General features: G+C 42.0%; 1 protein-coding gene across 2 annotated transcripts in view; it reads right to left on the reverse strand.

The window, feature by feature from the left end:
• Nucleotides 1-5,643: 5,643 nt before the first annotated feature.
• nlrx1 (NLR family member X1) overlaps nt 5,644-26,795 on the reverse strand; it is an 83,757-nt gene continuing 62,605 nt past the window's right edge. For both annotated transcript variants that reach the window (XM_028464239.1, XM_028464238.1), the window contains one exon: nt 5,644-6,064. In XM_028464239.1, coding sequence (XP_028320040.1) covers nt 5,927-6,064 — 138 coding nt within the window. In that variant the 3' untranslated portion in view covers nt 5,644-5,926. The remainder of the gene's footprint in view (nt 6,065-26,795) is intronic.

Genomic DNA, 26,795 nt, shown 5'->3' on the forward strand with positions numbered 1-26,795 from the left:
TTTTCGAGCAAGAGGCCAAAACAGAAGTTTGTGAAAATTCCAAACATTTTTTTCCCCCCCATATTTAATTGTCTTCATTCTGTAGAAATCTATTGATAATTTTTGATGTCCTACTTCTCTAGATGATCTCCAGCGATTTTGAGCTGGTCAGTGAAACGCCCTAGGAGGAGTGCGTTAAAATACGTTTGCCCCATATTAAATTCTCTCCCAATGTCCGTATTTTCACATTGAGCTAGTTTAAGGCCCGGAGTGATTCACATTTGACGCAAATCGGAGTTCGTATGTGCAAATGGGAGCATTTTTCAAAAATTTTATATTGTGTCATTTTTGCCCAAAATTCACGGCCCTGCAAACACCGTCAAAGTTATCAAAAATGAATGGATCACTTTCGGTGTCCCACTTTTCTAGATGATCTCCAGCAATTTTGAACCCCGTCAGTGAAACGCCTTAAGAGAAATGCGTTAAAATACAATGTGAGCGAAAATAGCAATATTGCAATTTTCAATTTTTAATTCAAGATTCTGGACTTCCTGTGCATTTTTTGGTGTGGTCTTAATAATATTTTTTACTTGTCTTGTCTACTTCTGTGTCAATTTTCATGATTCTACAATGAATTGAATTTTTTGGGATATTCCTATCTTGTAATGCATTTGTGGCGTACTTGCGGGCGCTGGCGCATCAAATAAAGTGTGCAATTGAATTTTGTTTGAATTTTTGAGACTCTACATAATGGTTCAGTGGGTGAAAAGTAGGTGAGATGGTTCCGACAATGCAATCGTGAGGATCTTCTGTACACTCCAACAGCTAGTCCTCCTGCATGTTCATTAGACAAGGTCTGGCAACCCAGACTTTAATAACTGAGGAAAACAGCAGTCTGGCACTTCATCTCAATATGGAGGTTTATTTAGCTCAGCCAAGGTTATCAGGTCTTCAATTCTTTAGATTTCAACAGTGTTTCATTTAGCTCAGGCCAGGTCAGTCAGCTCTGAAATTCTGCACAACTGCACTCAAACAAGGAGATCCTACCACACCTCTGCCAGGAATAAGAGGAAGAGGCCCTATATGTCTGTCCTTTTCTAAGGAAAGAAGCTATTCCTAATCTTTCCTGTAGAGAGCAATGTTCTCACCTTGACTAACAGCCCTCACATCAACACCCCTGGTTTTTGTATTGGCGGCCCACCAATAAACAATTTAAAGCCAGGGTCTATGAATAGCTACAATAGAGTTAATAGTAGGGTGTCCATTTGCTGATTGTGGCAGACGATGCATATTAGAATGATGCCTGGCATTAAGATGTGTTGTTCTTCTGAGAGAGTTATCAGGGTGTACCTTAAAGGGGCCCAGTTGGAGGGCAGAGTTTAGTACAAATTCTTGCCCTGGTTGCTGCTCATCATCCATTGATGGGAGCTGGCTGGACTCGTTTGGAGATTCACTTTGTTGCCACTCGTAAAGATATCCATCCTCTTCTGATATTGATTGAGCATGTGCCGGATGAGAAGGTATTGTGCTCAAAAGTGCCCATTGATTGCTCAGGAATGAGTCACCATTTTTCAGGTAACAAATGCATTGTTTGTGCACTTTGGAGTGTTTGCATGAAGCATTTGTGCTGAGAATAAAGTGTTGCATGTCTGTCCTGTTTTCTATGACAATATTCTAATTGCTTGCTGCATGACCAACTTTGCTCCGTTACTTATTACTGTATGTATTATATTCAAGATTGTTTTTTCTCTAATCAGACATAGAGCAGACACTATGTGACAAGACGAGATAAAAAATTCTTTCAAAAATGGTAATAATGTCATATTTTGAAGAGAGCACAGTGACATCAACAGTACCGTTCTGAAAAGTTAAAATATATGCAACTTCAGCGTTCGGGGTCGCCACACATAAATGTGGAGGACTCAGAAAAAACTTTGCAGACGGGAACGCAGAAAATGTCTGTTTCTGTTTGGTGAACTGAATTTGTAGAGGTGTTTTGATATGGTTTGGGTATAACATTGAGCAGCTAATGTCGTCTTAGTTATTGTAGTTAATTATTCAACTTCTGTTATTTCTCTTATTCCACTTGTCTTATTTCAGGGAAGGCCTCCTCCATCCTACACAGAGTAAGGTAAATGGCACTTGAACCTTTTTATGAAACAATAAAAACAATGATGCTGCAGGAAAGAACCTATGAGGATATTTATTCTACCATCTTCTCCATGGGTTTGGAAAAGTGTGTCTCTGTTTCCAATGTGAAAAGGTGTTGTCAGAAATATCAATTGACAAGTCAAATTCCTCGTGTGTATAACATACATTACTTGCTCAACAAAGTTGATTCTGATTCTGAAAAGGAGCTGCGTGAAACACTCGGCTGGAAGATCAAGTTGCTCGAGCTGTTCAAGAGGTAAGTAAACGCAAGTTGTAGTAGTAGGTCATATCTTAATGGCTTTTCTTTACTCATGATGTAAAATTTTTAAAAATAAAGGAAGACGATATTACTCTAAAGGAAAAAAAGAATTAAACATTGATTTGGCCGATATTCTGTCGGTGGATGGAGTTTGGAGGGTTGTAAGCTATACCTGTTTAGCTTAGTGAGGCCTTCAGAAAGGATAATGGCCTATGCCCTCATTTTTTGTCAGCTGGAGAAATTTCAGACATATTTACATATTACAGTATTAATTTGATTCCATTGATTATTTGAGTGACAAAAAAACAAAACAAAACAAAAATGAGTAAAATAAAACAAAAATAAACAATATTTATACAAAAAATACACCAAATGACTCAAGAATCACACTACAATGGCAACAAAAAACAATAATTATAGAAAAAAATGCACAAAAAGACAACTGAAAGATAAAAAAAAAAAACACAATGATGACATTAAACCAGGAAAATTGCACCCACATTTTGCACCTGCAAATATACCCCTCATGCTCCCACATGACTGCATACTTCCGGCGGGCACTGTACTAGTTATTATAATTACTTCAGCCACTGCTTGTTAACTGCTTGTTAGAATCAGTAAATGCGACCGTTTACAGACGAGTCCATGTCCGCTCTAGCGGTTAGGTTATGTTATGATTCAGTCCTGTCTGTCAGTCTGCCATAATAAATATTGTCAATCAGGAGAGGATTGACATGGAGGACAGTTCTGTGCGGTTCTCTGTTTTCAATCTGTCATGCAGCATTGACAGCATCGGACGCCAACGTTTTGTGAATGCATGGAATTGCCATCCAGTTGAAGGTATTTTATTAATTGGATCCAGTAACACATCTTCAGTGACCTCTGTCAACCCCCTCAGAGAAGCTGTGTGTATATAAGCATTTGCTAACTAACACTGCTTCCCCTCAAAAAGTGATCCTTTAACTACTATGCATTTACAACATTCTAACAATACTGAACCTTAGCTCCTAAAACCAATGTCCATAATCTGACAGTCCAGAGATTTATATTTTGCTTAATTTTTTCACCAACTTAAAAACATTTTCTTTTATAACTAATATATATTGTATTCCTTACAGTAAAAAAAGTATGAATGAGAAGTTAGATGGTCTGTAAATGCACAAAACATTTTCCACCAGTACTAAAATAAGCCTAGTGAGTAGGCTGTGCAGATGTGTGTATAAAAACAGATATTGTTTTCCTTATGTAGGAGAACAAAGGGTAATCAATATTCAAAAATATTAATTATTAATTCTAATATGTTCATTGCCAGAGGTGCCATCAGTGATGGCTAGTGCATTTTTCTCCAGGGGGGGCTACAACTCCAAAATAGATATACACCAAAAACAGGTTTTGTGTAGCTTTGAACAAATAAGTAAGGACAATTGCACTTACAGAACTGCTTTCAAACTAACCACATTTATTGTTATTGATCCCATAAACAAGTAAGAACAAATATAGTATATAATAGTAATATATACCAGTGGTTCTCAAATTTTTTTGGCTTAAGTACCCCCTTTCTCTTGTTTCTGAATCCATGCAGCCCCTTATGTCCAACTACCACATTTTGCTCAGAATACTGTGAAAAAACAACTATAGCATAATGATGGAATGAATGAGTGATAACACATTTTAAAGAATCTCATTTTGGAAATAAGTGGAAAGAAACAATATTTAGTGCCTCATGAATAGATTTATTTCTATAGTTTTTATCATTTATGGTCATCTCCCTCCTGATGTGGGACCAGGAGAATGATCCTTGTTTTTCAGATAATGTTCTAATCAGTATTATTTCTATCATCATTTTGTGTGTTTTCTGTGTCAATGTGTGTGTTTCTGGTTTCATTTTGTGTATTTTGTTTTTGTGTGGGGTTGGTATTATTTAATTTATTCCATCTGTCTGTTTCTTATGTCATTTTGAATGTTTCTCGTTATGTTTGTGTAATTTGTAGCAATGTGTCTTTGTTGTTGTTTTGTGTGTTGCTGGTAATAGTAAGTATTTTAATGTCTTAGTGTGTGTTTTTGGTGTCATTTTGCATATTTTGTTGTTGGTTGTCTGTTCTTTTTATTATTCAGTATATTTTTATTTGGTGTTTTTATTGTCATTTTGTGAATTGCTGGTAAAATTTAGTAGTATTATCATTTTGAACTAAAGAAATAAACATTATAAAACCCCATATTTTTAATGCTTTCATTTGTTAATTTTCCTTCTCTCTCTCTCTCAAGTACTCCCTGTAGTGCCATGGCATACTCCTCAGGGTACACGTACCACAACTTGAGAAACTCTTGTATATACAATAGAGTGAGTGTGTGTCAGGGTTATTATACTTCTTGAAATTTAATTTGTTTTGTTTTTAATTTTTTTTTTTTTCAGATTTTACCTTTTTTTTTTTTTTCCAGTTTAGTTAAACAATTAAATAAAAACGGGGGTTAAAAATAAAGTGGTAAATGAATATACATAATTTAAGATGTGAAAAAATTAAATTCAAGACCTAGTTTACAAAATATGTACATAGTCAAGATTTGAAATCATCAAATGTAGTTTGTTCATGTTTCTTTGCCTTCTCTGAAAGTGCTTTAAATGGGTCCTACCTGTCTTTATCCATGCTGAGTCAGCAGGGAGGCAGGGAAAGCAGAATTATTTAATTTCTCTTTCTTCATTTTGCTTCTCCTTAACGTCCCACGGCTTCACCTGTCAAAGCCACTTTATGACGAACCATGGTGGGAGGAGGGTGTTGTGTAAATGTTCCGGCTGCATTCAACTCTGCACAACTGCAGATAGTGTCTGGACGCAGGTAAAGTGCACCCAGAGACACTTCATTCATCATCCATTTCACTCGTATTTTAGAGGCATTACTGTGAATGCAAAACTTTGAACGAGAGTGGATGGTAAAGATTTTTGCGCCCTAAACAGGAAACACGTCATCACCAATCAGACACAGATGAACGAAACAACTTCACACATCATTAATATCTATATAATATTTATTCTAATGATCTAAATACAGATATACATTTGTTTCGTAGTATTTTTAATTCATTATTATTTTTTATTATTTTTATTTCTCACTCAAACGAGGGCGGCGAGTGCCATCTAGAGTTTTTAAGTGTCCGAGATCACTTTACTTTAATTGTTACAGTTCCCTGTTTTTGTGGTGGGTTCTTGACATCAGAATAGAGGTTTAATAAAAGTTTAAATGTCAATAAAAACAGCATTTACAGTATGTACATCTTTATTTTACAGGCTATTAACATAAGTACACGAATGATGATAAATTAGGTAATTTCACAATTGTTTAGACTCATTGGTATCTAGGGTTGGGCACCGAGAACCGAGTTGGTTGATGTGACTCAAGAGTCACATCAACCAAGTCTTCACAAAACAAACTTAAAACTGTACAACAGGCTGCTATCCAGATGAGTGTTTCCTCTTTATGAACGTCATTAGACCAAAACAAGAATGTAGATAAACACATCAATTCCACAGTCCCTCATGGGTTACTTGGATGAAAAGGCATTATCTTTCTCCAGCATCTGTAAAGTCTGCCGGACACCTTTCTCCACACGGCGGAAATGCAGCCTCTTCCAGAGGCTTGGTTGCTGCTGACGTCCCCACTCCAGGTCCCGGAGGAACACCTACACAATGAGCAGAGGGTCACCATGAGGTACGCAATAATCACAATTATCAGCTGTCAATGTCAAAGCACGTCTAAAATACCCTAACCTGACATTCAGGGTCATTCTAGTCTGTACACCCTAGACAAGTCGCCATAGTTTACTCATACAGGAAATTTTGGGTAATAATGAATGTGCCCATTCAGTGCTGGAGGAAGTAGAGTACCCAGAAAAAGCCTTAGGATTACAGCACCTTAGAGCATCTTTTATTAATGAAAAATGTTATTACTCATTTCACCTATTTTTTGTCATTTTAAATTTTCTTGTAAAAAATGTAGCACTTCCATTTACAGTATGTAGTATTTTTATTCCTGTTAATTCATGTAATGTTCATGTTAATTCCAATGACAAGCTATCAGCTAACCAGAAAATGTTCTATGTATAAAAACATATCACATAATCTGTGAGCACCCATAAGTTCAAGCATATTACATATAACGTATGAATCATATGGAAATTGAGCACACATTTTGGAGTATTTGACTGGTTCCCTATCCACGCCACCATTAATATTAAATGTGCAAATTATATTTAAAAGGACAGCCATTTGGCATACCCCTCTGCATGATCAAAAAAACTACAACCCATACCAAGGGTGTAGGTTTGATTTTTACATTGGTGGGAACGTAGCCCCCCCACCCCCCCACCACCACATGCGCTGCCACCAGGGAGAAAAATGTTTACGTTGTTAAGTGGTGTAATGACAATAATGTTAATGACAAACAAGGAGACTGTCTATTAACGATGTCTGAATTTTACTTCTGTCTTCAATCTTTTCTATTTTGGCGATATAAAAAACTACAATATTGCCTATATCAATAGTTTTATTATTAATAATAATAATAATAATAATAATAATGAATTGGATTTGATCAAATCTTTTGTTCCAGCTGCCAAAAGAGCTTTCAGAGGAGCCTGGCATCATGTTAATATGTAAATAAAACCAGAGGTAGCTACAAGTGCAGTGTTGAGTGGGCACACATAATTTAAAAAGAGGATCAGGAAGAACATGAGACAAAAAAGGTTGGAAACCACTGATCTAGAGAACTCTGGACCTCCAGTATGTGGCCATAGGAGGACAATTTACTACTTGTTATTTTACTGTAATTGCAATTATACATGTGTATCTGGAACAATACCATAGACTAAAGTGTACATGCTGAACTTTTGACTAATATAAAACCATTCAATCAGAATACTAAAAAAACTGCACCCCTCTTTATTATTTTTTTTAGTAAAGTAAACAGAACAGAACTTGATTCTGTCGAATATAAACTGGAATGTATGAAGCTCTCCTCAGCCTCCTGAATACCTCACCTGGACAGCCGTGCTACCAACTGGAGTACATTCAACCACCACCGGTACACATCCCCATTAACACACACACCCAATTCAATGCACACACACTTAAACCTACACAACCTCGGACTCAACTAACTGCACAAAGTACCTCAAGTGAACACACAAGCTGCAGCACACAAAACACACACCTGTGTATGCTCACAACACAGACACACACAAATGACCAAACCAAGCAACACCTGCGTATACTAACCAAAGTAAAGCACGCAAGTGATTTAGCAAGAGAGCGATTTTGATTTTTCAAATCACATTTATTTTCATTCAGTACAAAAAAAAAATCAATCCAGAAAAAAAATATTGCTCAGTTTAAAACAAATACTTTGTTGTTTTCAACAGAACAGAGCACACCTTTTTGGGCCCACATTCCTAAAAAACTTTCAATGTTGTCACAAGTTTTAAAATAAAAAAAAAATTGCCTTCAGTCTAGTTTTCAACATCCTGGTGAAAACCACCACCGCATTTTCCTCCCCACTCCCACTCCTACATCAACATAATTTTGTGTTTTTACAAATACAATCAAATCATCAGCATATGCCCTCAGCCTGTGTAAAAAAAAGATTCAAGTGCCAACGTGTAGAGCATCCTTGATAGCGCGCAGCCCTGGCGAACTCCCTGCTCTATTTTAAAGGGGGCTCCCAAACCACCATTTATTTTTAAAACACTCTCAATGTCACCGTACAACACCTGAATCTTGGCAATAAAACCAGAGCTGAACCCTAGAGCTTTCAGCGTGTGCCAAAGGTAAGAATGCTCAACACGGTCAAAAGCCTTTTCTTAGTCCAGAGAAATCAGACCGAGTTCCAAACCCAAAGAACCATAGAGTTCCAAAAGGTCTCAAATCAAAAAGACATTATCTGAAAGGAGCCCACCAGGCACACAGTAAGTCTGGACCACGAACTCCATCACCCTCCAACGGCCTCCCTTCTTAGGAAGCAGAGTCAGTACTGCTCTCCTGCAGCTCAAAGGTCGACGTCCCAAATTAAGGCTATCTCTATATCTCTGTTATTTGTAGAAGTCTGCAGGCAGCCCATCAATACCAGGGGCTTCCCCCCCTGCATACTAGACAGAGCCACCTGCAGTTCTTTGGCCAAAAGGGGGCCTCCAGCTCTGTCTTCAGCTCCGTTGGGACTTGAGTGAGGCAGCTGAAGAATGTCTGAGCCTCTGACTCTTCTCGGACCTAGGTTCCATATAGGGTTTCATAGAAGGAGGCGGCATGCTGCCTGATCTCTGCAGATTCTGTTAGTAGCTGTCCAGTGCTGGAGCGCAGAGTGTGCATCAGCCTCCTTGGCCGTTTTTCCGCTCCAGACCAAAGGTGAAGTGAGAGGGAGCGTCCATGAGAGCCACATTCTGAAACCGAGACCTAACCATGGCTCCCTGTGCAGAGATACCAGCAGGTCAGACAGGGTAGAGCGTTTGTTTTTGAGAGCTTCAATAAGCTCTCGCTTTCCTGTGGAGTGTGCCTGACTTTGGATCTCCTCCACCTCTCTCCAGAGCCCTAAAGGCTGTTTTATGCTTGACGCATCAACGTGCTGCGCGGAAATGAGACGCACAGAATCTGCATGAAACAACGCATGTTTCTTTTATACTTCGTGCTGCTTCCGCTACCAAACTGCAAGGAGCAGTGTATTACAAACACTGCCAACCACGGTACAAAAGTACAGTAGAAGAAGTAGCCGTTGTTTACAACATGGCGGCAACGGCTAGACTGCATCTACTTCTCGAAAAAGAGGAAATTTGTTCTCATTTGTTACTACCGAGACGGAAAAGAAAGTGAAGGTGGTCGACCTGTCCTTTAAATCGTAAGAGCCAACCTGCCAGGAACTACAGTCCCTGTAACACACGTGTTCCTGGCTGATGCTGCATTTTCTCTTCAACATAACCTGATGCGGCAATTTCCAGGCATACTATATATCTATCGGTGATCATGTTAAAAATGTTTTTGTATGTCAAATGTTAACACAACATAATTTTTTTTTTTTTTCTTCTTTTTATTTTTTAACACTTTTAGAGTTGTATACTTATGCATTCTGTGTTTTTTATTTTTATTGTGCGATTCCTTTCTTGTAACATATTTTTCCCTTTTTCTGTCCATGTATGTGTGTATATATATATATGTTTTTCTGCTGCTGAAACTCTGCAAATCCCCCCTTGTGGGATAAACAAAGGACATATCTCATCCTCATCTCATTGTATTAACAGGAAAAAACCTCAACGATGCCCAGCAAATCTACACGACCGCCACTACCATACCAGGAGGGTGATAGAGAACAACTTCAACATGATGGCGAATCCTGGGACAACCGATGGAATTTCACCCACAGAAAACTGAAGGTTGTGAAGGCCTGTGTAGCCCTGCGCATTTAAAAAAGCAGCACAGATGCTGCCAGCTCCCCAGCAACTAGTTCCATCCCTCCCAGATTCACAGACTCCTCTACACACACGGGGGTGATCCTGTGAGTGGAGGGCAGTGGTAGCAGGCCACAACAACTTGTTGGACATTGGCCGTCTCAACAAAGCACGAGCTCGCCGAGCTACACTCTCAGCTCCAAATGATCTCAGGTCATTGTTTTTGACACCACAGGGACTTTTTCCCTGGCAGGAGAATGTAATCAGAAAAGGTATGCTGAACAGGAATGAAGAAAATACAGGACTGCAGTGAATTTTAAATACAAAACAAAATTTTGTATACAAATACAAAACTTCAGCACATTGTAACAAAATAAATAAAATATCCTAAAAAAGAATTGCACTTCTTTGGCCCCGCTGTGATAAAATTTGTCTAACTCTGATATAAGTAAAGAACAACATAAAAATCACTCGAGTTCAATAGGGGAAAAATAAACACTTACCGCCTCTAAAAGTAGGAGACTATGGTTCCACAAATGAGGAGATGGAAGACACATCTGAAGAGGCTGAAGGCAGCCATGATTTTCCGTACAGCTCTTCCGCGTAGTTAGAAAAATGTGGAGGCGCTCTACGCGGAAATGTTTCCGCGTAGAGAGCCAACTCGGGGGGGGGGGGGGCGGCTGCAGAAATTACGTCATTTGTACGTACGGAGCCGCGCAGACCTCGCGGATGCGTCAAGCATAAAACAGCCTTTAGAGATTCATCCATGTCCCTGGTGACATTCAGAGTGTACTGAAGACACAGCTGTCTGATTTGACACAGCTGTCTGATTTGGACATTTCCAAAGTCCCACTACTACTGTATAGAACAAAAAGTAGACCTATTGCTACTGTGGGTCTGCCAGAAAAGATTAAAAGCCCTTTTAAAAGCACTGTCTGATAAAAGATTTGTATTAAAATGCCAATATGCACTTCTACACCGTACCTGGACCAATGAGTGGTCAGAAAAACCAACAGGACTAATCTTGCACCCTTTGACTACATATATATGACCTGTGACAGCTGGTTTGCCGTGCAATGAGGTCAGCTGTACTGTCTCAGACTTGAATTAATATGCCTCCAAACATCAAAGTTCAAAAGTCTCAGTTAATTCAAAACAAACTTTTTTGAAGCAGTATGTGACGCTGTGATTCGTGTCCAGTGCTGGATTAATTAAAATTCCAACCCAGAGATAACAGGACGTCATTGCTACAGCCTGACAGAACATCGCTGAGCACACTAAACAGGCCCACTCTTTCACTGCCCACTGTGGGAGCATAGATTTCATAAAAAACTATTGGAACACTCTCAAAAACAGCCCTAACTTTTAAAATGCGCCCTGGGAAAACCTCCTCAGATGGGTAAAAAAAATCTTTGGCGAAAAGCACCCCCCCACTAACATTGCTTTTATGGCTGAGGTGAACTTGCCCCGCCCACTCCTTCTTCCATTCAGAATCTAGCTCAGGCAAGCTGTGTGTCTCCTGAACAAAAACATAACATTTATTTTTTTTGTTAGCATTAGGCTATTAGGCTGAAGAAAGAGGGCCGTTTTGCAGCCTCTCTGGCACCATTTAGGTTCAGTGTGCCAAGATTGAAGTCACACATAATTCTGAGTAAAAGGAATAAACCAGGGAAAACAAAATAACAATGGAAGGAAAAGTAAAACTTTATCACCCTAATCATCTTGAGATGCCTGTTTCCTAACCTTGGTGAGGAACTTCCACAAACAAAAAACCTCTTGCTCAGGTCCTGGACTCTTCATGTGATGGAGTACAGAGTCATGGAACAGCTGGAGGTTAGAAAAATAGGCATCTAGTCCGACTAACCTCATACCCTTGGTATCCTGAAGAAAAGAATGTATTCTCTGGCAGGAATACCAGAGACTAACACTCTGCACATGTAACTCTGAGTCTGGAGTGTGCAAAGTGTACTCCTGTGAATCTGTGTGTGAGTGTGTCCTGAGAGTCTACGTGTGTCTTGAGAATCTGTGTGTGTGTCTTATGAGTGTGTGTGTGTCTTGAGTCTGTGCGCGTCTTGAGAGTCTACGTGTGTGTGTATTTTGTGAGTCTGTGTGTGCGTTTTGTGTGTCTGCATCCTGTGACACCGTGTGTCTCTCGAATAAAAAAAGTAAATCTGCTAGGGGAGACCCACCGCCTATAAAAGGAGGACGCAGACAGACGCGCACCATTCAAAATAAGCACCTCATCTCCTCGTTTGAGCAAGAAGGGTAGTCTGGTGAGACATCTCACTCATATTACTCATAGAATCGGAGTTATATACAGAACCTAAGGTTCTATTTCATAATATTTTGTGAGATGCCTAACTATGGGAAATGGAAACTCCCGTAGTGCAGACATGCTTATTGAGCAGTACCAGCCTCCAGGGCAGAAGTCTGCTCATATCAGGACAGTAAAACCGCCACGGGGCTGAAAAGTCCAGCATGTAAAAGCGGACAAACATGAGGGGCGAGGTCCAACTTGCCGCTGCACAGATGTCCTGAACAGACACTCCCCTGAACAAAGGATGTAGCAAGACCCCGAGTCGAGTGGGCAACTTTAGCACCAACTAGTAGTACTAGTCGCGATTTTGGCTCTTACTAGTAGCACTAATGGGCCTTTTTGGCACCTACTAGTAGGGATGGGAATCAAAAACTTGTTCTTTCTGAGAATCGGTTCCCAGTAATCCAATTCCTAGGAATCGTTTGTTTGCTTGCCTGTCAATTCTGCTTATCGGTTCCTCTTACGTTGCAAATACGTAAAGATAAACTCCTCCAGGTCCTGTATATTTTGTTTATGCTAGCACCAAGTGAAGCTACTTTCCGCAATATAGTTGTTTGCTGTCCACCGCAGAGAATCCACCTCCTCCACTCGCAGCTGCGCTGTCCTCCGTATGCAATTTTCTATTATGTCTTGCGCCATGAACTTTGACCTCTACTGATCGTTTACTGGTAGAACGTACAGCTTCGATCCAGTGAAATAAAGTATTCCACTTGAGATGAGCTTTTTAGAAATGTAAGCATCCAACTTGTACGATAAATATTCGCAGAGAATTTTGAGAGAGTTTTTTTTCACTTGACGCAACCTTGACCTTGACATTTTGGCATCAACTGCACATCCTTGACATTGCACCTATAAGATGACATATGTGTCAGTAGTGCTGCATTAACACCCTAGGAGGAGTTCCACAACAAAGCAGTTGCAGAAAAGTTGCTGAAGAAAAATAATAAGAAATAATAAGACAAAGATAATACAATAAAGGGTTAAAGCAAACAAATCCATTTGTATTATTTAATTCCCTCACCCAATGAGAATCGACAGAATTGGTAAGGAATTGAATCGATAAGCAGTATTGATGATGGAATCGGAATCGCTAAATTCTTATCAATTCCATCCCTACCTACTAGTACTATTAGTAGCGATTTTGGCTCTTACTAGTAGCACTCGTTGGTGTTTTTTTTGTCTCCTACTAGTACTACTAGTGGCGATTATTAGTAGCACTCGTAGCACTAGTGTAGCTTCTATGGAACCAGATGGTTACGGGGAAAAGTACAAAAAAGCTACCTATTTGATTGGTTAAGTTTTTAGTCAATGTGCCAGCTTGTTTATTGGCTAAAGAAATCTCCCAAATGCTACAGTTTTAAATGCAGATATGGCTGACAATGTCCTCGGGCTCATTAGAAGGCGAAATTTGCCACATATATTCTTGACCCCAAGATGAGCAAAAAGTTACGATATGACCCTGCCCAAAATCAAGCAGGAAGTCAACCATCTTGGGTCAAATGTCAAAAATGGCATTTCTGGAAACGCATTTGCGAAACTAGTCTGACGGTCTTCACCCAATTCGCTTCAAACTCAACCAGAACACTTTTAATAATTTGCATATCTCTAACGGTTTTGTCGTGGTGCCGCCTCAAAGTCGCAATAAATTTTGTAAGCACGCCACAATTTAAAAAAACCCATAACTCTGACACACAAAAGTTCAATTAGCCTCAAATTTCACACAAATGATATTTGCCCCAAGCCTATCATCACTGCTTTCAAACATTTCCCATCATGCCTTGCATTTTCGACTGGCCCAGTTAGCACACCATAAAAAAAACCACTATAACCCTCATATACAAAGTTCAAACAGTCTCATATTTGATACACAAGATGACTGTCCAGCCCTCAACAAGACTCAATATAAAAATTACACATTAGCACAGCAGGTTAGGTGAATACTAATGCTAGGTATATGTTAATGCTAGGCTAATGGTAATGCTAGGCTTAGGTTAATGGGATGCGTGACCTTGGGTTACCGACCCCGGCCGGCTTTAATTATATCTTTTGTCATTTTTTTCTTGTTTCATATTACATAAGCAACCCTGCCCCAGCATCCCCCAGCGCGCCCACCCCCTACACCCCAGACCCACACGCCGCGAGGCGCGCCCCCAAGGCAACCAGGAGACGAGACAAGCATCAAGCCCCACTCGTAGGGAAGGGGCACCCCCACGCCCCACCAGGCCGGCACCGCCCGGAGAGACCCCGCAAAGAGAGCCCCCAGCAACACCCCCCAGAGACCCACCACCCCGTCACGCCCAACCGCACCCTCCCGATCCCCACACGGCGGCCCAGCCATCAACAGAGGGGCCCGGCCCCCACCCGACAGGCCCAAATGTGTGAAGTTACCCACCACCCTGTTATGGTGCCTCTCCATTCCCTATCCCCTGAGTGAATGTATGTGTTTAGTGAATGTATGAAGTGCTATTAAAAAGGGTGGATGGAGGGGAGCAGTGCTCCCCATCCACCCTATGTGTATATATGTGTATGTGGTGCAATAGCAACGGAGGGTGGAAGTGGTTGTCCCACCCTCCGGGAGGTGGTGTGAGGTGGTGTAATTAAAATTGGAGGGATTAGTAGGGCAGCCAGAGGTGGGAGTGCCGCCCGCGTGCCACTACTTAGTAGCACAGGCGGCGCCCCCTCCACCCCCAGCCCCACCATCCAGCCCCCCAAGGGTTGGGTATGTGAGTGTGGTGCAACAAGTGGGTGAGCCAGACCAGCTGGGAGTGAGTGATGTGAAGTGCCCATGTAGGAGGCCTGTCTGGTGTGAGCCCGGCCCGTCCGCATGGTGGGCCACCGGAGAGGGTAGATGGCGCAGACGGGCACACGGCACTGCGGGCCCCAGGGACGCGCCAAGCAGCACAATTGGAGACCCACCACGGCAACCCCCTGAACCATGCCGGCCACACGGAGCACGGCGGGACCCTCCCAGGCGGAGTCAGGCACAAGCCACATCCCCCAGTAGCCCAGGAGGTGACCCCCGCCGCCAGCCGGCTAATATGCCGATATTTAGCCTTAGATGGAGTTTACCACTCACTTTGGGCAGCATTCCCAAACAACCTGACCGGTGCGACAGGGTCCGTTAATGGCCTCACACCGTCCACAGGCTGAACCTTGATCAGAGGGACTCAGACCCCCAGCGACACCGGGCAAGAAGTTTTCAATACACCACATTTCCCACGCCCGCTTGCCAGACGGAGATTGAGCAGGAATCCTAATTAGGGGAGATGAAACACAGGGCTGAGGGGCCCGGTACGCTGCCCTATGACGAGGCATATGGCCCGGCCCTCACCCGCACTCCCCCCTGCTAATGCGGCATCCAAAGCCCTCACTGAATGCAAGCGACTCAAAGCCCCTTGGCGCACGCATAACACAAGCAGCACAGAGAGACCTTGGGTCCACCAGCAGCCACGCCCAACTCATTCAGGCAGCAGCTCCAATTGATGGCAAAGCGACCCTCAGACAGGTGTAGCCCTGGGGGAGGATAGGAGAACTGCTGGTTACACGGGGCGACAGCCAGGACAAGACCGCGCATAGTGGGGTTTTAGTTCCGAGCGATTTACGGCAAATCGAGCCAGAGCCTGAATGGGGGTGTTGCATGCGTACGCCAAGCATCCCCCATGAGCGCGGCCGCAGCAGGGTATGCTAGCTGTCCAGATGCCAAACCCATCTGCTAGGGGAAGAGGGTGAGACCAAGTAAGAATGGGGGTCTTTTTTAATAATTTTTAAATTTAAATGGATTAAACACCACATGCTATTTTGGGGGGCTTTTATTTTGAAATGACACATCAGATTGTTCCAAGACTTTGTGGGCACTATCCTGGGAAGGGCTACTATCATGCTGAAGTGGATTGGTGCTGTAACAATAGAAATCTTTTTGTTTTTTTTAATAGTTTTTTTTAAATCTAAGGATTTCTACCCTCGATATGCTACTTTGAGGGGCTTTTATTTTAAAATGACACATTCCGATTGTTGCAAAACTTTGAGATTGTGGCTACTATTACCCTGAAGTTGAATGGTGCTGTATCAATGGGGATTTTTTTTTTTATATCATTTTATGAAATTATAGGAATTACTTACTGGGTTACACTATGGGGTTGTATACTATAACCCTGAAGTGGAATTATTCTTTGATAACAGGGTGTTTCCTTTTAAATTGAATCCCAAATCATATGTAATTAGTCTCATATTTGAATCTTTGAATCACTGAAAAACTGTCCTCCATTTTGGACTGCAGGATTCCTTTATCTCCAAATCTATGTCTGTTAGGTGACCTGCCTATGCTTGATATTCCAGCAAACCAATCGTCATCCATCCTTGGGGCACTCGCCATAGCAAAAAAAACAATATTAGTGAATTGGAAAGATAAAAAATCGTTAAGCATAAACGAATGGCAAAATCTCCCCATAGAATTTATTTCCATGGAAAAGATGTTTGCTCTCAGAAAGAATAAAATAACCTGCTTTGAGGAGCGTTGGACTCCTTTTCTAATTGCATCGAATCTTAATTTTTCGTTTTTAGCCTGATGATCAAGCCTGCAAGCGACTGCCTCTTTATTAACACACTGATCTAACAGTATGTCTTGGACCTCCATGGGCTTGTGGGGTGGCCTTGACCTGGGTGGCTTGAGTGGGTTGCTGGGGTGTTTTGGGTGCCTCTGCGCGGGCGTGCGTCCCTTTCGGGTGCTCTTGTGGTCCCTGGGCGGTTTGGTGTTGCTCTCCTGCCTCCTCCGTGCACGTCTGGGTGGCCCTTGGGGCTGGGGGCCTGCGTGTTTCTCTGCCACTCTTTCCTCTTGCTCTCTGTCCCCGTCTCGTCCTCCCCCCTCCTCCGCCTTCGCTCTGGGCCTGCTCTCCCGTTGGGTTTGGCATGGGGGGCTCCTGTCAGCCCGGGATGCTGGTGGGGGGGCCATGGTCTTCGCTTGGGGGGCGGGCATTGCTGCGCCGGGTGGGTGGTTTGGGGGTTGGCTCGTCTGGGGGCCTGGGGTGGTGGGGTTCATGGCTTTGGGACAGGGGAGTCCGTGGTGGGGGTGGCGCTGGGGATGGCTACTATCGGGGGCGGCGCTTGCATCCTGGGTTGTTGGGTGGCGGGGTGTTGCTCCGCGCCTTGGCCTGGTTCCCTGGGGCGCGCCTGCGCTGAGGGTGCCGCTGGCACGGTGGGCCGGGTCGCACCCCCCAGGAGCTCACTTGGGGGACCGCAGGGGCCGGCTTGTGTAGCTTCGGGGGGAGGAAAGGGTGAGTTGTGGGGCCTCGCCCGCGCTGGGGCCTCCCCTGGGTCATGCTGGGTGGGTGTGTGTGGGGGCGCGGCCGGTGGCTCCTGTCCTGGCGGATCGGTAGTAGTTGGGGGTAGTTGGTGTGGTTGTGCTGCTCTTGATCACAGTTGAGACGAATCCCCGGAAAAACCCGCAAAGTCCGTTTAAACATGCACATAGTTCTAATGTCGGCAGTTAAGAAAGCTAAGCTAAAGCTTATCACATGGTGCTCGAGGTTATACACGTAGACGCCGCATCGACTGCTGCAGCCAAAGACGGAGCGATGAATGATGCGACTACATATTAGTCTTATTATTGTTTTGTCTTATAGTTACTGGTATTCATTACATTATTTTGTTATTGCTGTTATTACTATTATTATTATAGCCATTACTATTATTACTACTTTCATTACCTTATTATTTTATGTTATTGTATTATAGTTACTGGATTTTTATTCAAATATTTTATAATTGTACTACTATTGTATTGCTATTCTTATAATTACCATTATATTCTTTTTCATTATTAATATTTTTATTATAGTTAATTGTATTACTATTGTATTAAAGTTATTGCTATTCTTATAATGACCATTATATTCTTTTTCAATATTAATATTTTTATTATTGTTACTGGTGTTCTCATTGTATTATTAGCATTGCTGTATCATAATTATATTACCTTAAAATTATTTAATTTAGTTTATTATTAATAGTTTTTAGCATATTATATTATTTTGTTATTGCAATTATTACTATTAATATAACTACTTTTACTACTTTCACTATTCATATTATATCCGTATCTATCTATATTATTGCTATTTTATATATATATATATATATATATATATATATATATATATTATATATATATATATATATATATTATTATTATTATTATTATTCTTTTATCTTATGGTTACTGGTATTCTCATTGTATTATTAGCATTGCTATATTATCATCATATTTATTATCATTGTATTAGCATTGCTATATTATCATCATATTTATTATCATTGTATTATTAGCATTGCTATATTATCATATTTATTGTCATTGTATTACTAGCATTGCTATATTATCATATTACCTTATTATTGAATATTGTTTTTTATCATATTATTGTTACTAGATTCTTATTATATTACTTTGTTATTGCTATTATTATTATATGGCCATTATTATTAACTATTTTCACTAATAATATTATATCCGTATCATTATCTTTATTATTATCAGGGCTCTACACAAACTTATCCAGTGGTGGCACTGGTGCGATGGTAAGCTTTATGCATTTAACATTCAGTCTCTAACACACTCTCACACTCGCTCACTCAGTAGGGGGTGGGGGGAAGCTAGCTAACAGTTCTCTCAACCCTCACGCTACTCATAATCCAAGGGTATGCATCCATTATTTTTGACTTTTTTGGTGATTATGTTTCAAAAATTTTTATTTTAAACTAAACGCGGATTAAACCAAAAGAGACTTGCGAGGTGGGAAGAGTGTCTGAGCCGCACGCACTATTATTACTATTCTACAATTCACTATTGGTTGTATCATGCCAAAAAAATCGACGTGCAGAAAAAGAGTGGAAACGTGAGGCAATGCGCCAGTCACGTGATGCTGGGTCACCTGAAGTCTAAGGTGCCCGCCTGGCTAGCAACGCTGCGTGTGATGCAAGACGTCGTGCAGCAGAGACGAGTGAGGAATGGAATAATCGCTTGACGAGCAACGCTGCGCGCGAGGTAACACGCCGTGCAGCAGAGACGAGTGAAGAACGAAATAATCGCTTGGCGAGCAATGCTGCGCGAGAGGTAACACGCCGTGCAGCAGAGACGAGTGAAGAACGGAATAATCGCTTGGCGAGCAACGCTGCGCGCGAGGTAACACGCCGTGCAGCAGAAACACCTCAGCAGCAGGAGGACCGACAAGCAAGAGATGCCCTGTGCCATCAAAAAATGCGTCGTGCACGCGTAGAACAGGCACGCAAAAACAATTGCAACCTTGCTCGATGTGATGACACTTTTTTAAAGAGGAGATTTATGGTGATTTCACACACACCTCAGTATCACCTCACTGTTTGAGTGCCCTACATGCGTACACTGCAATGCCTATGTATGGAAAGAAGAGAGGAAAGGATTCTGTTGCGTGTCTGGAAAAATAGACCTCACATACAATCCCTATAATCCTAAACCTGGCTCAATCTCACCACAGCCTCCAAATGCTATCAAGGACCTTTTCATGAATCAAAACTTTGTTAAACAAGCTAAACAATACAACAATGCATTGGCAATGGCAAGTATTGGCATAAAAGAGATCGCTATTCCTGGTTTCATCCCAGGCATACAAATACAAGGAAAAGTTTTTCATTTCATTGCCGGCCCCCTTCCTGAACAGGGTCAAATGCCCAACTTTGCTCAGATCTGCTTTCATGATCCTTCCCATGAAGTGGAATTACGCCGTACTCATGCCTCAAACAGTGATCTGAATGAAGAATTCTTGCTTAGAGCACAAGAGGCCATTCACAGGTGCAACCTATATGTACAACAGTTCAAGTCAGCAATTGAGTACATGAACCAAAATGACACTGCTGATGATCTGAGAATTGTCCTAACAGCTCATTCTTGCCGTTGTGACCTTCATCGTGGCACTGTGAATATTCCGTCACTGGACAGCGATGTTGCAGTCATTGCTCCAGGAACCACTCCTACTGAGCAATTTGGAAAGCTGGCTGTCACTCTTCACCTCAGAGGAGGACAACTTCAGAAGATTGATGCCATTCATCCAGCTATGATCCGCTATCATATGTGCTTCTTCTGTCACAGGGCTCTCAAGGATACCACACTGAACTGATAGGTGGCATAGGTGACGCGCTATGAGTTAGGTCGGTACATCACTGCATCTGAGGCCTACTGGCAAATCTATGAATTCCCCACCCAACAAAAAAAAAAACGCCCGTAAAAATCCTGGCAATTCATTTAGAGAATGAACAGGTCATCACGTTCAATGATGACGGCGGTGTCCACAACTTACTGGACGCAGGACCACCTGCAACTACACTGACTGCCTTTTTTAAAGCAATGTACATCCACACATGCAACACATTTTGCACCCCGATGTATTTCAACACTTCGCATACACAGGTAAGACATTTCAATTGCGAGAAAAAAAAAGACTAAGTCCAATGATTGTCTTCAACCCACACACTGCTGAACTGTACCATCTCCGCATCCTTTTATACTGTATCCCAGGACCTACTTCCTTCAGAGACCTCCGTAAAGTTGGAGATGTGGTCATGGACACTTATCTGGCTGCCTGCATTGCACATGGTATTGTTGACAATGACCAGGAAGTGGAATATGTTATGGAGGAAGCAGCAAATGTGACCTTTGGCCCAGCACTACATGAAGTATTTGCCACCATGCTCATGTTTGTGCTTAGAGGAGAGCACTTGCAGTTCTGGGAAAGGCACAAACGTGTTCTTTGTGAAGACTTCATGCACAGGACTGCAATGAATGAGCCAAATGAGAGCATTCTGAATCAAGTGCTACTCGACCTCAAGGACCACATCGAAAGACATGGTTTCACACCGAGTGGAAACTTTGGACTCCCTGAGCCTAATCCACTTCATGATCAAAATCAGACTCCCCACATCATCCAGCACGAGACAGAGCACAACATGGAGGAAGTTCACGCTCAAATTACTCAAACAGAAAACACACCTAGGAATGAAGCTTGCTGACGTGGTGACGTATCGATCATTTCTTGTTTACGCTCTACCGCTGCTTGCAGCGCTCTACTACTGTGTTCTGCTAACTCTAATCAAACTTGTTGTCATTGATATTTTAGCCTTGAAAACACTTGTTTTAATTTTTTTACCGTACAGTTAAACGTACGAAGGTTAAGTAAAAAGCAATCTCGCCTCTTATAGGCAGTGTAATCTCCTTTAAACTTCCTTTTGTCCTTAGCTTAGCTTAAATTTAGCACCTATGGCTTCTCTCTCCTCCCCTCCGCTCTCCTGCCCGGTGTGTCAGATGTTTAGTTACTCCTCGTCCTCCTTTAGGGACAATGGTAGTTGCATAAAGTGTAGCGTACTGTTAGATATGGAGGCGAGGATCAACAATCTGGAGAAGCGGTTCCGCACCCCTGATACCAAAACCGAAGCTAGCAAGCAGGACCTAGCCGGTGCGGACCGTGCTAGCTCTAGCTTAGCCCCCCCCCGGCCAGCAATGAGTGGGTTACTGTCCGTGGTAAGCATAGTCGAAGGTCAAAAAGCCGCTCGGGACACCACCATGTTCACGTCTCAAACAGGTTCTCCCCCCTCCGTGAGGACAACACACTCACCGGGGAACAAACTCTGATAATTGGCGACTCCATAGTGAGAAACGTGAAGCTAGCGAAGTCAGCGGGCATTGTGAGGTGCATCCCAGGGGCCAGAGCGGGCGACATAGAATCAAATCTAAAGTTGCTGGCAAAGAGTAATCGTAAGTTTGATAGGATAGTCCTCCATGTCGGCACTAATGACTCCCGACGTCGTCAGTCGGAAGCAACCAAAGTGAACATTGAATCAGTTTGTGCTTATGCTAAAACAATGTCGGACTCCGTAATTTTCTCTGGTCCCTTACCAAATCTGACCAGTGATGACATGTATAGCCGCATGTCATCATTTAACCGCTGGCTATCGAGGTGGTGTCCAAAAACGAGGTGGGCTTCATTGATAATTGGAGATCCTTCTGGGGAAAACCGAACCTGATAGGAAGAGATGGAATCCACCCTACTTTGGAGGGAGCATCTCTACTATCAGAAAACATGGCACAGTCACTGTTATGACATCTCATGAATGAGACCATGTTACAGAGGGGGAGTCCTCCACGCCCCTCTGCGCTTGCCTTAGGACAGTTTCCCTCCCATTGCTATTAAGATAGCTGTGTTCATCGCCATGACAACAGTTGTGATGGTGATGAATATTATTTTATGGAGACGGTGTCAGTCCCACGACCCATATTTCACAATGATTATAACATAAAATCAAATAAAAGAGCTATCAATTATAAAAATCTGAAAAAATTAAAATCTCAAATCTAGAAACACCAAAACATAAAACCATTAGATGTGCTCTATTAAATATTAGATCACTGAGATCCAAATCTCTACTAGTAAATGACCTTATCTCAGAAAATAACTTTGATTTATTCTGTTTAACTGAAACATGGCTGTATCAAGATGAATATGTTAGTTTAAATGAAGCCACTCCTCCCAGTCATTTAAATACTCATATGCCACGAGACATAGGCCGTGGAGGTGGTGTAGCAGCTATTTATCATTCCTCTCTCCTAATCTATCCTAAACCAAAGGCCAATTACACTTCCTTTGAAAGCCTGGTTCTAAATTTATCTCATACCGAATCAAAAACCTGCCAGCCAGTCTTATTTGCGATAATTTACCGTCCTCCAGGCCCTTATTCTGAATTTCTATCAGAATTCTCTGAGTTTATATCAAACTTAGTCCTCAGTTCTGATAAAATACTGATAGTAGGAGATTTTAATATCCATGTGGACAAAGATAGTGATAGCTTGAGCTCAGCCTTTATGTCCCTAATAGACTCAGTTGGCTTTTTTCAAACTATGAATGAAGCTACTCATCGTTTAAATCATACTCTTGATCTTGTTCTAACATATGGCCTTGATATTAATGAACTAAAAGTCTACCCTGAAAATCCTCTGCTATCAGATCACTTTTTTAATATCTTTTAACATTATCCTAGAGGATCTCGCACTGTGCAATAAAATAGTTACGAGTAGAAATCTGTCCAATAGTGCTGTGGCTAAATTTAAAGAGGCCATTCCTGCTGCCTTAAACTCAGTGCACCATCCAATAAATAACTATGACATTATAAACCCCTCTCAACTGGATCTGCTTGTCGATAGCTCTGCTAGTCTACTAAAATCCACCTTGGACTCAATTGCCCCATTGAGGGAAAAAACTATTAAACGTCAGAGGAAAGCTCCGTGGTTTAGCTCTGAAACTCACACACTCAAACAAACAACCCGTAAATTAGAGAGAATGTGGCGCTCCAATAAAACAGAGGAGTCATGAATACTCTGGCAAGAAAGCCATAGTAAATACATGACAGCCTTACGACATAGTCGATCTACATACTATTCCTCACTAATTGAAGAAAATAAAAATAATCCGAGGTACCTTTTCAGCACTGTAGCCAGGCTAACACAAAGTCAGAGCTCTATTGAGCCCATGATTCCTCTAGCCCTCAGCTGTGAGGACTTTATGACATTTTTTAACGATAAAATTCACAAGATTAGAGATAAAATTAGCCACTCCCTGCCTTCACCTGGGCCTGCTGTACCATTAAATGTAAATAGGCCTAACCTAAACTGTTTCACACATATAGGACTTCAGGAACTTAACTCTATTATTTCATCCTCCAAACCATCGACCTGCCTTTCAGATCCGATCCCAACTAAGCTGTTTAAAGAAGTTGTTCCCCTGGTCTGCCCATCTTTGTTGGAGACAATAAATATATCCCTATCAATAGGCTATGTTCCACAGTTCTTTAAAGTAGCTGTAATCAAACCCCTTCTCAAAAAACCTACTCTTGATTCCAGCACTTTAGCAAACTACAGGCCTATATCTAATCTTCCTTTTATTTCAAAGATTCTTGAGAAAGTTGTGGCGGCTCAGCTCTGTGAATTTCTTCAAAACAACAGCCTGTTCAAGGACTTCCAGTCAGGTTTTAGAGCTCAACACAGCACAGAGACTGCTTTAGTTAAAGTAACTAATGATCTACTCTGGGCTTCAGATGAAGGACGACTCAGTGCTGGTTTTATTAGATCTTAGTGCAGCTTTTGACACTATAGATCACTATATTCTACTAGAGAGATTGGAGAAATTACTTGGAATCACAGGGACTGCCCTAAACTGGTTTAAGTCCTACCTATCTTATAGGTACCAGTTTGTACACGTGAATAATAAGTCTTCTGTTTACACTAAAGTAAGCTACGGGGTACCTCAGGGCTCTGTGCTAGGTCCAATCCTCTTCTGTATCTATATGATCCCCCTTGGTAATGTTATGAGAAAATACTCTGTTAACTTTCACTGCTATGCTGATGATACCCAACTGTATGTATCAATGAAGCCAGGTGAGACAAATCAGCTATCTAAACTTGAGGCCTGTCTAACGGACATTAGGGCCTGGATGGACCAAAATTTTCTTCTTCTCAACTCAGACAAGACTGAGGTCATTGTACTGGGCCCGCGACACCTTAGAGAAACCTATGCTAGCCTAACTGCCCTAGATGGCATTACTCTGGCACAAAGCACAACTGTTAGAAACCTTGGGGTTCTATTTGATCAGGACTTATCCTTCAACTCTCACATAAAACAAACTTCAAGAACTGCCTTCTTTCATCTCCGTAACGCCGAAAAACTAGTCCATGCTTTTTTTACCTCTAGACTGGATTATTGTAATTCTCTTTTAGCAGGCTGCCCGAGCAAGTCGCTTAAGACACTTCAGCTGGTTCAAAATGCTGCAGCACGTGTACTGACTAAAACTAGGAGAAGAGATCATATTACTCCTGTATTAGCCTCTCTGCATTGGCTTCCCATTAAATATAGAATAGAATTCAAGATTCTTCTTCTCACTTATAAAGCCCTAAATGGACAGGCACCAGTCTATCTCAAGGAGCTTGTAGTGCCATACAATCCCCCCAAAACACTACGCTCTCAAAATGCTGGACTACTCGTTGTTCCATTTGTCTCTAAAAGTAGTATAGGAGGAAGAGCTTTCAGTTATCAGGCCCCACTTCTCTGGAACCTTCTACCAACCACGGTTCGGGGGGCAGACACCCTCTCTACCTTTAAGGTTAGGCTCAAAACATTCCTCTTTGGTAAAGCTTTTAGTTAGGAACCAGCTCATAGCTCATAATTAAGATGCAATAGGCATAAACTGCCGGGGGGGGGGGGGGGGTCTGGCATGCTCGGTTGGAGAGAGGTTGGAGAGGGCGTTAAGAGAGAGGTCATTTAGGTTAGAGAGGGACCGGAGAGGGTCCCATTCCTCTCTCAAACACTCCCTCTATGTCTGCTTCTTCCCTTGTGTGTTTGCTCCTGTACTCCTTCTGGCTTTTGTCTTGCAGGTCCGTGGGATCCTCAGTGTGGAGTTACAGAGTCTCAGCGGCTCTGTCTCCACCCTTTCCTCTGCACACACCCAACACAGCATAACGTGGATGGCTGTTCATCATAGGAATGGGATCCACACAAGGTTCCTGCTGCTTAACAGAAGGTTTTCCTTGCCGCCATGATGAATTCATACATATGTATGTGTATATACGTATATATGCATATGTGTGTATCCATAAAATGAAGAGTCCGTCCTTAAGACTGCTCTACTGTAAAGTGTCTTGAGATACCATTGGTTATGATTTGGCGCTATACAAATAAAGATTGATTGATTGATTGATTGATTGACCTAGCCCGAGCAGCAAAGCGTGGAACAGGGACTTGGAAAGATGATCGCGCTTGATGCAAGTGGTGGGACAGTAAAAACCTTTATATTATGCCACATCCTGAACAAAGTCCGTGCAAAAGACAAAGTGTCTCTTGCAACAGCTGCGAGAGGCATCGTAGCAACCCTACTGCCAAAAGGCACCACCTTTCACAGTAGAACAAAATGTCCTCTCATTCTCATTGATGAATCGACTTGCCCTGTCAGTGAACATGACAAAACTGCCACACTCATTAGGGTGGCACATCTCATGGTTGTGGATGAAGTGACGATGATGGATCGCCGTGCATTAGAAGCAGCAGACCGTACATTTCGGTGGCTTCGTAGATCAGACAAACCATTTGGTGGAATCACAATGGTCTTTGGTGGCGACTGGAGGCAAATACTGACCGTTGTGCCACACGGTAGCCGAACCGAGATCATAGGACGGTGTTGCAAGAGCTCATACCTATGGAAAAATGTTGAAACTCTCAGTCTAACAATAAACATGAGAATCTCTCAAGCTACAGAACATAAACAAGCTGAAGAAAACTTTGCCAAATTTCTCTTAGACCTTGGCGAGGCAAAAATTCCAATAGTTCCAGAGGAAGGTGAATTCGCAATTAAATTCAACGACACACTGACAATTTAGGTGACAAACTAAAAGACATTGTAAATTGCTGGCCAACATTTCATGTCCAACATGGCTATGTGAACGTGTCATATCATGCCCAACTAACTCTGAAGTCAACACAGTAAATGAGTACATGACCATGAATGCTGGATGCACACTCTTAATTCCACAAATCACACTCACCATCTGACAACATCTTCCCATTCACCTTAAGACGCAAATAATTTCCAATGAGACCATGC

Source organism: Gouania willdenowi, chromosome 13 (assembly GCF_900634775.1).
Source record: "Gouania willdenowi chromosome 13, fGouWil2.1, whole genome shotgun sequence".
Taxonomy (NCBI): domain Eukaryota; kingdom Metazoa; phylum Chordata; class Actinopteri; order Blenniiformes; family Gobiesocidae; genus Gouania; species Gouania willdenowi.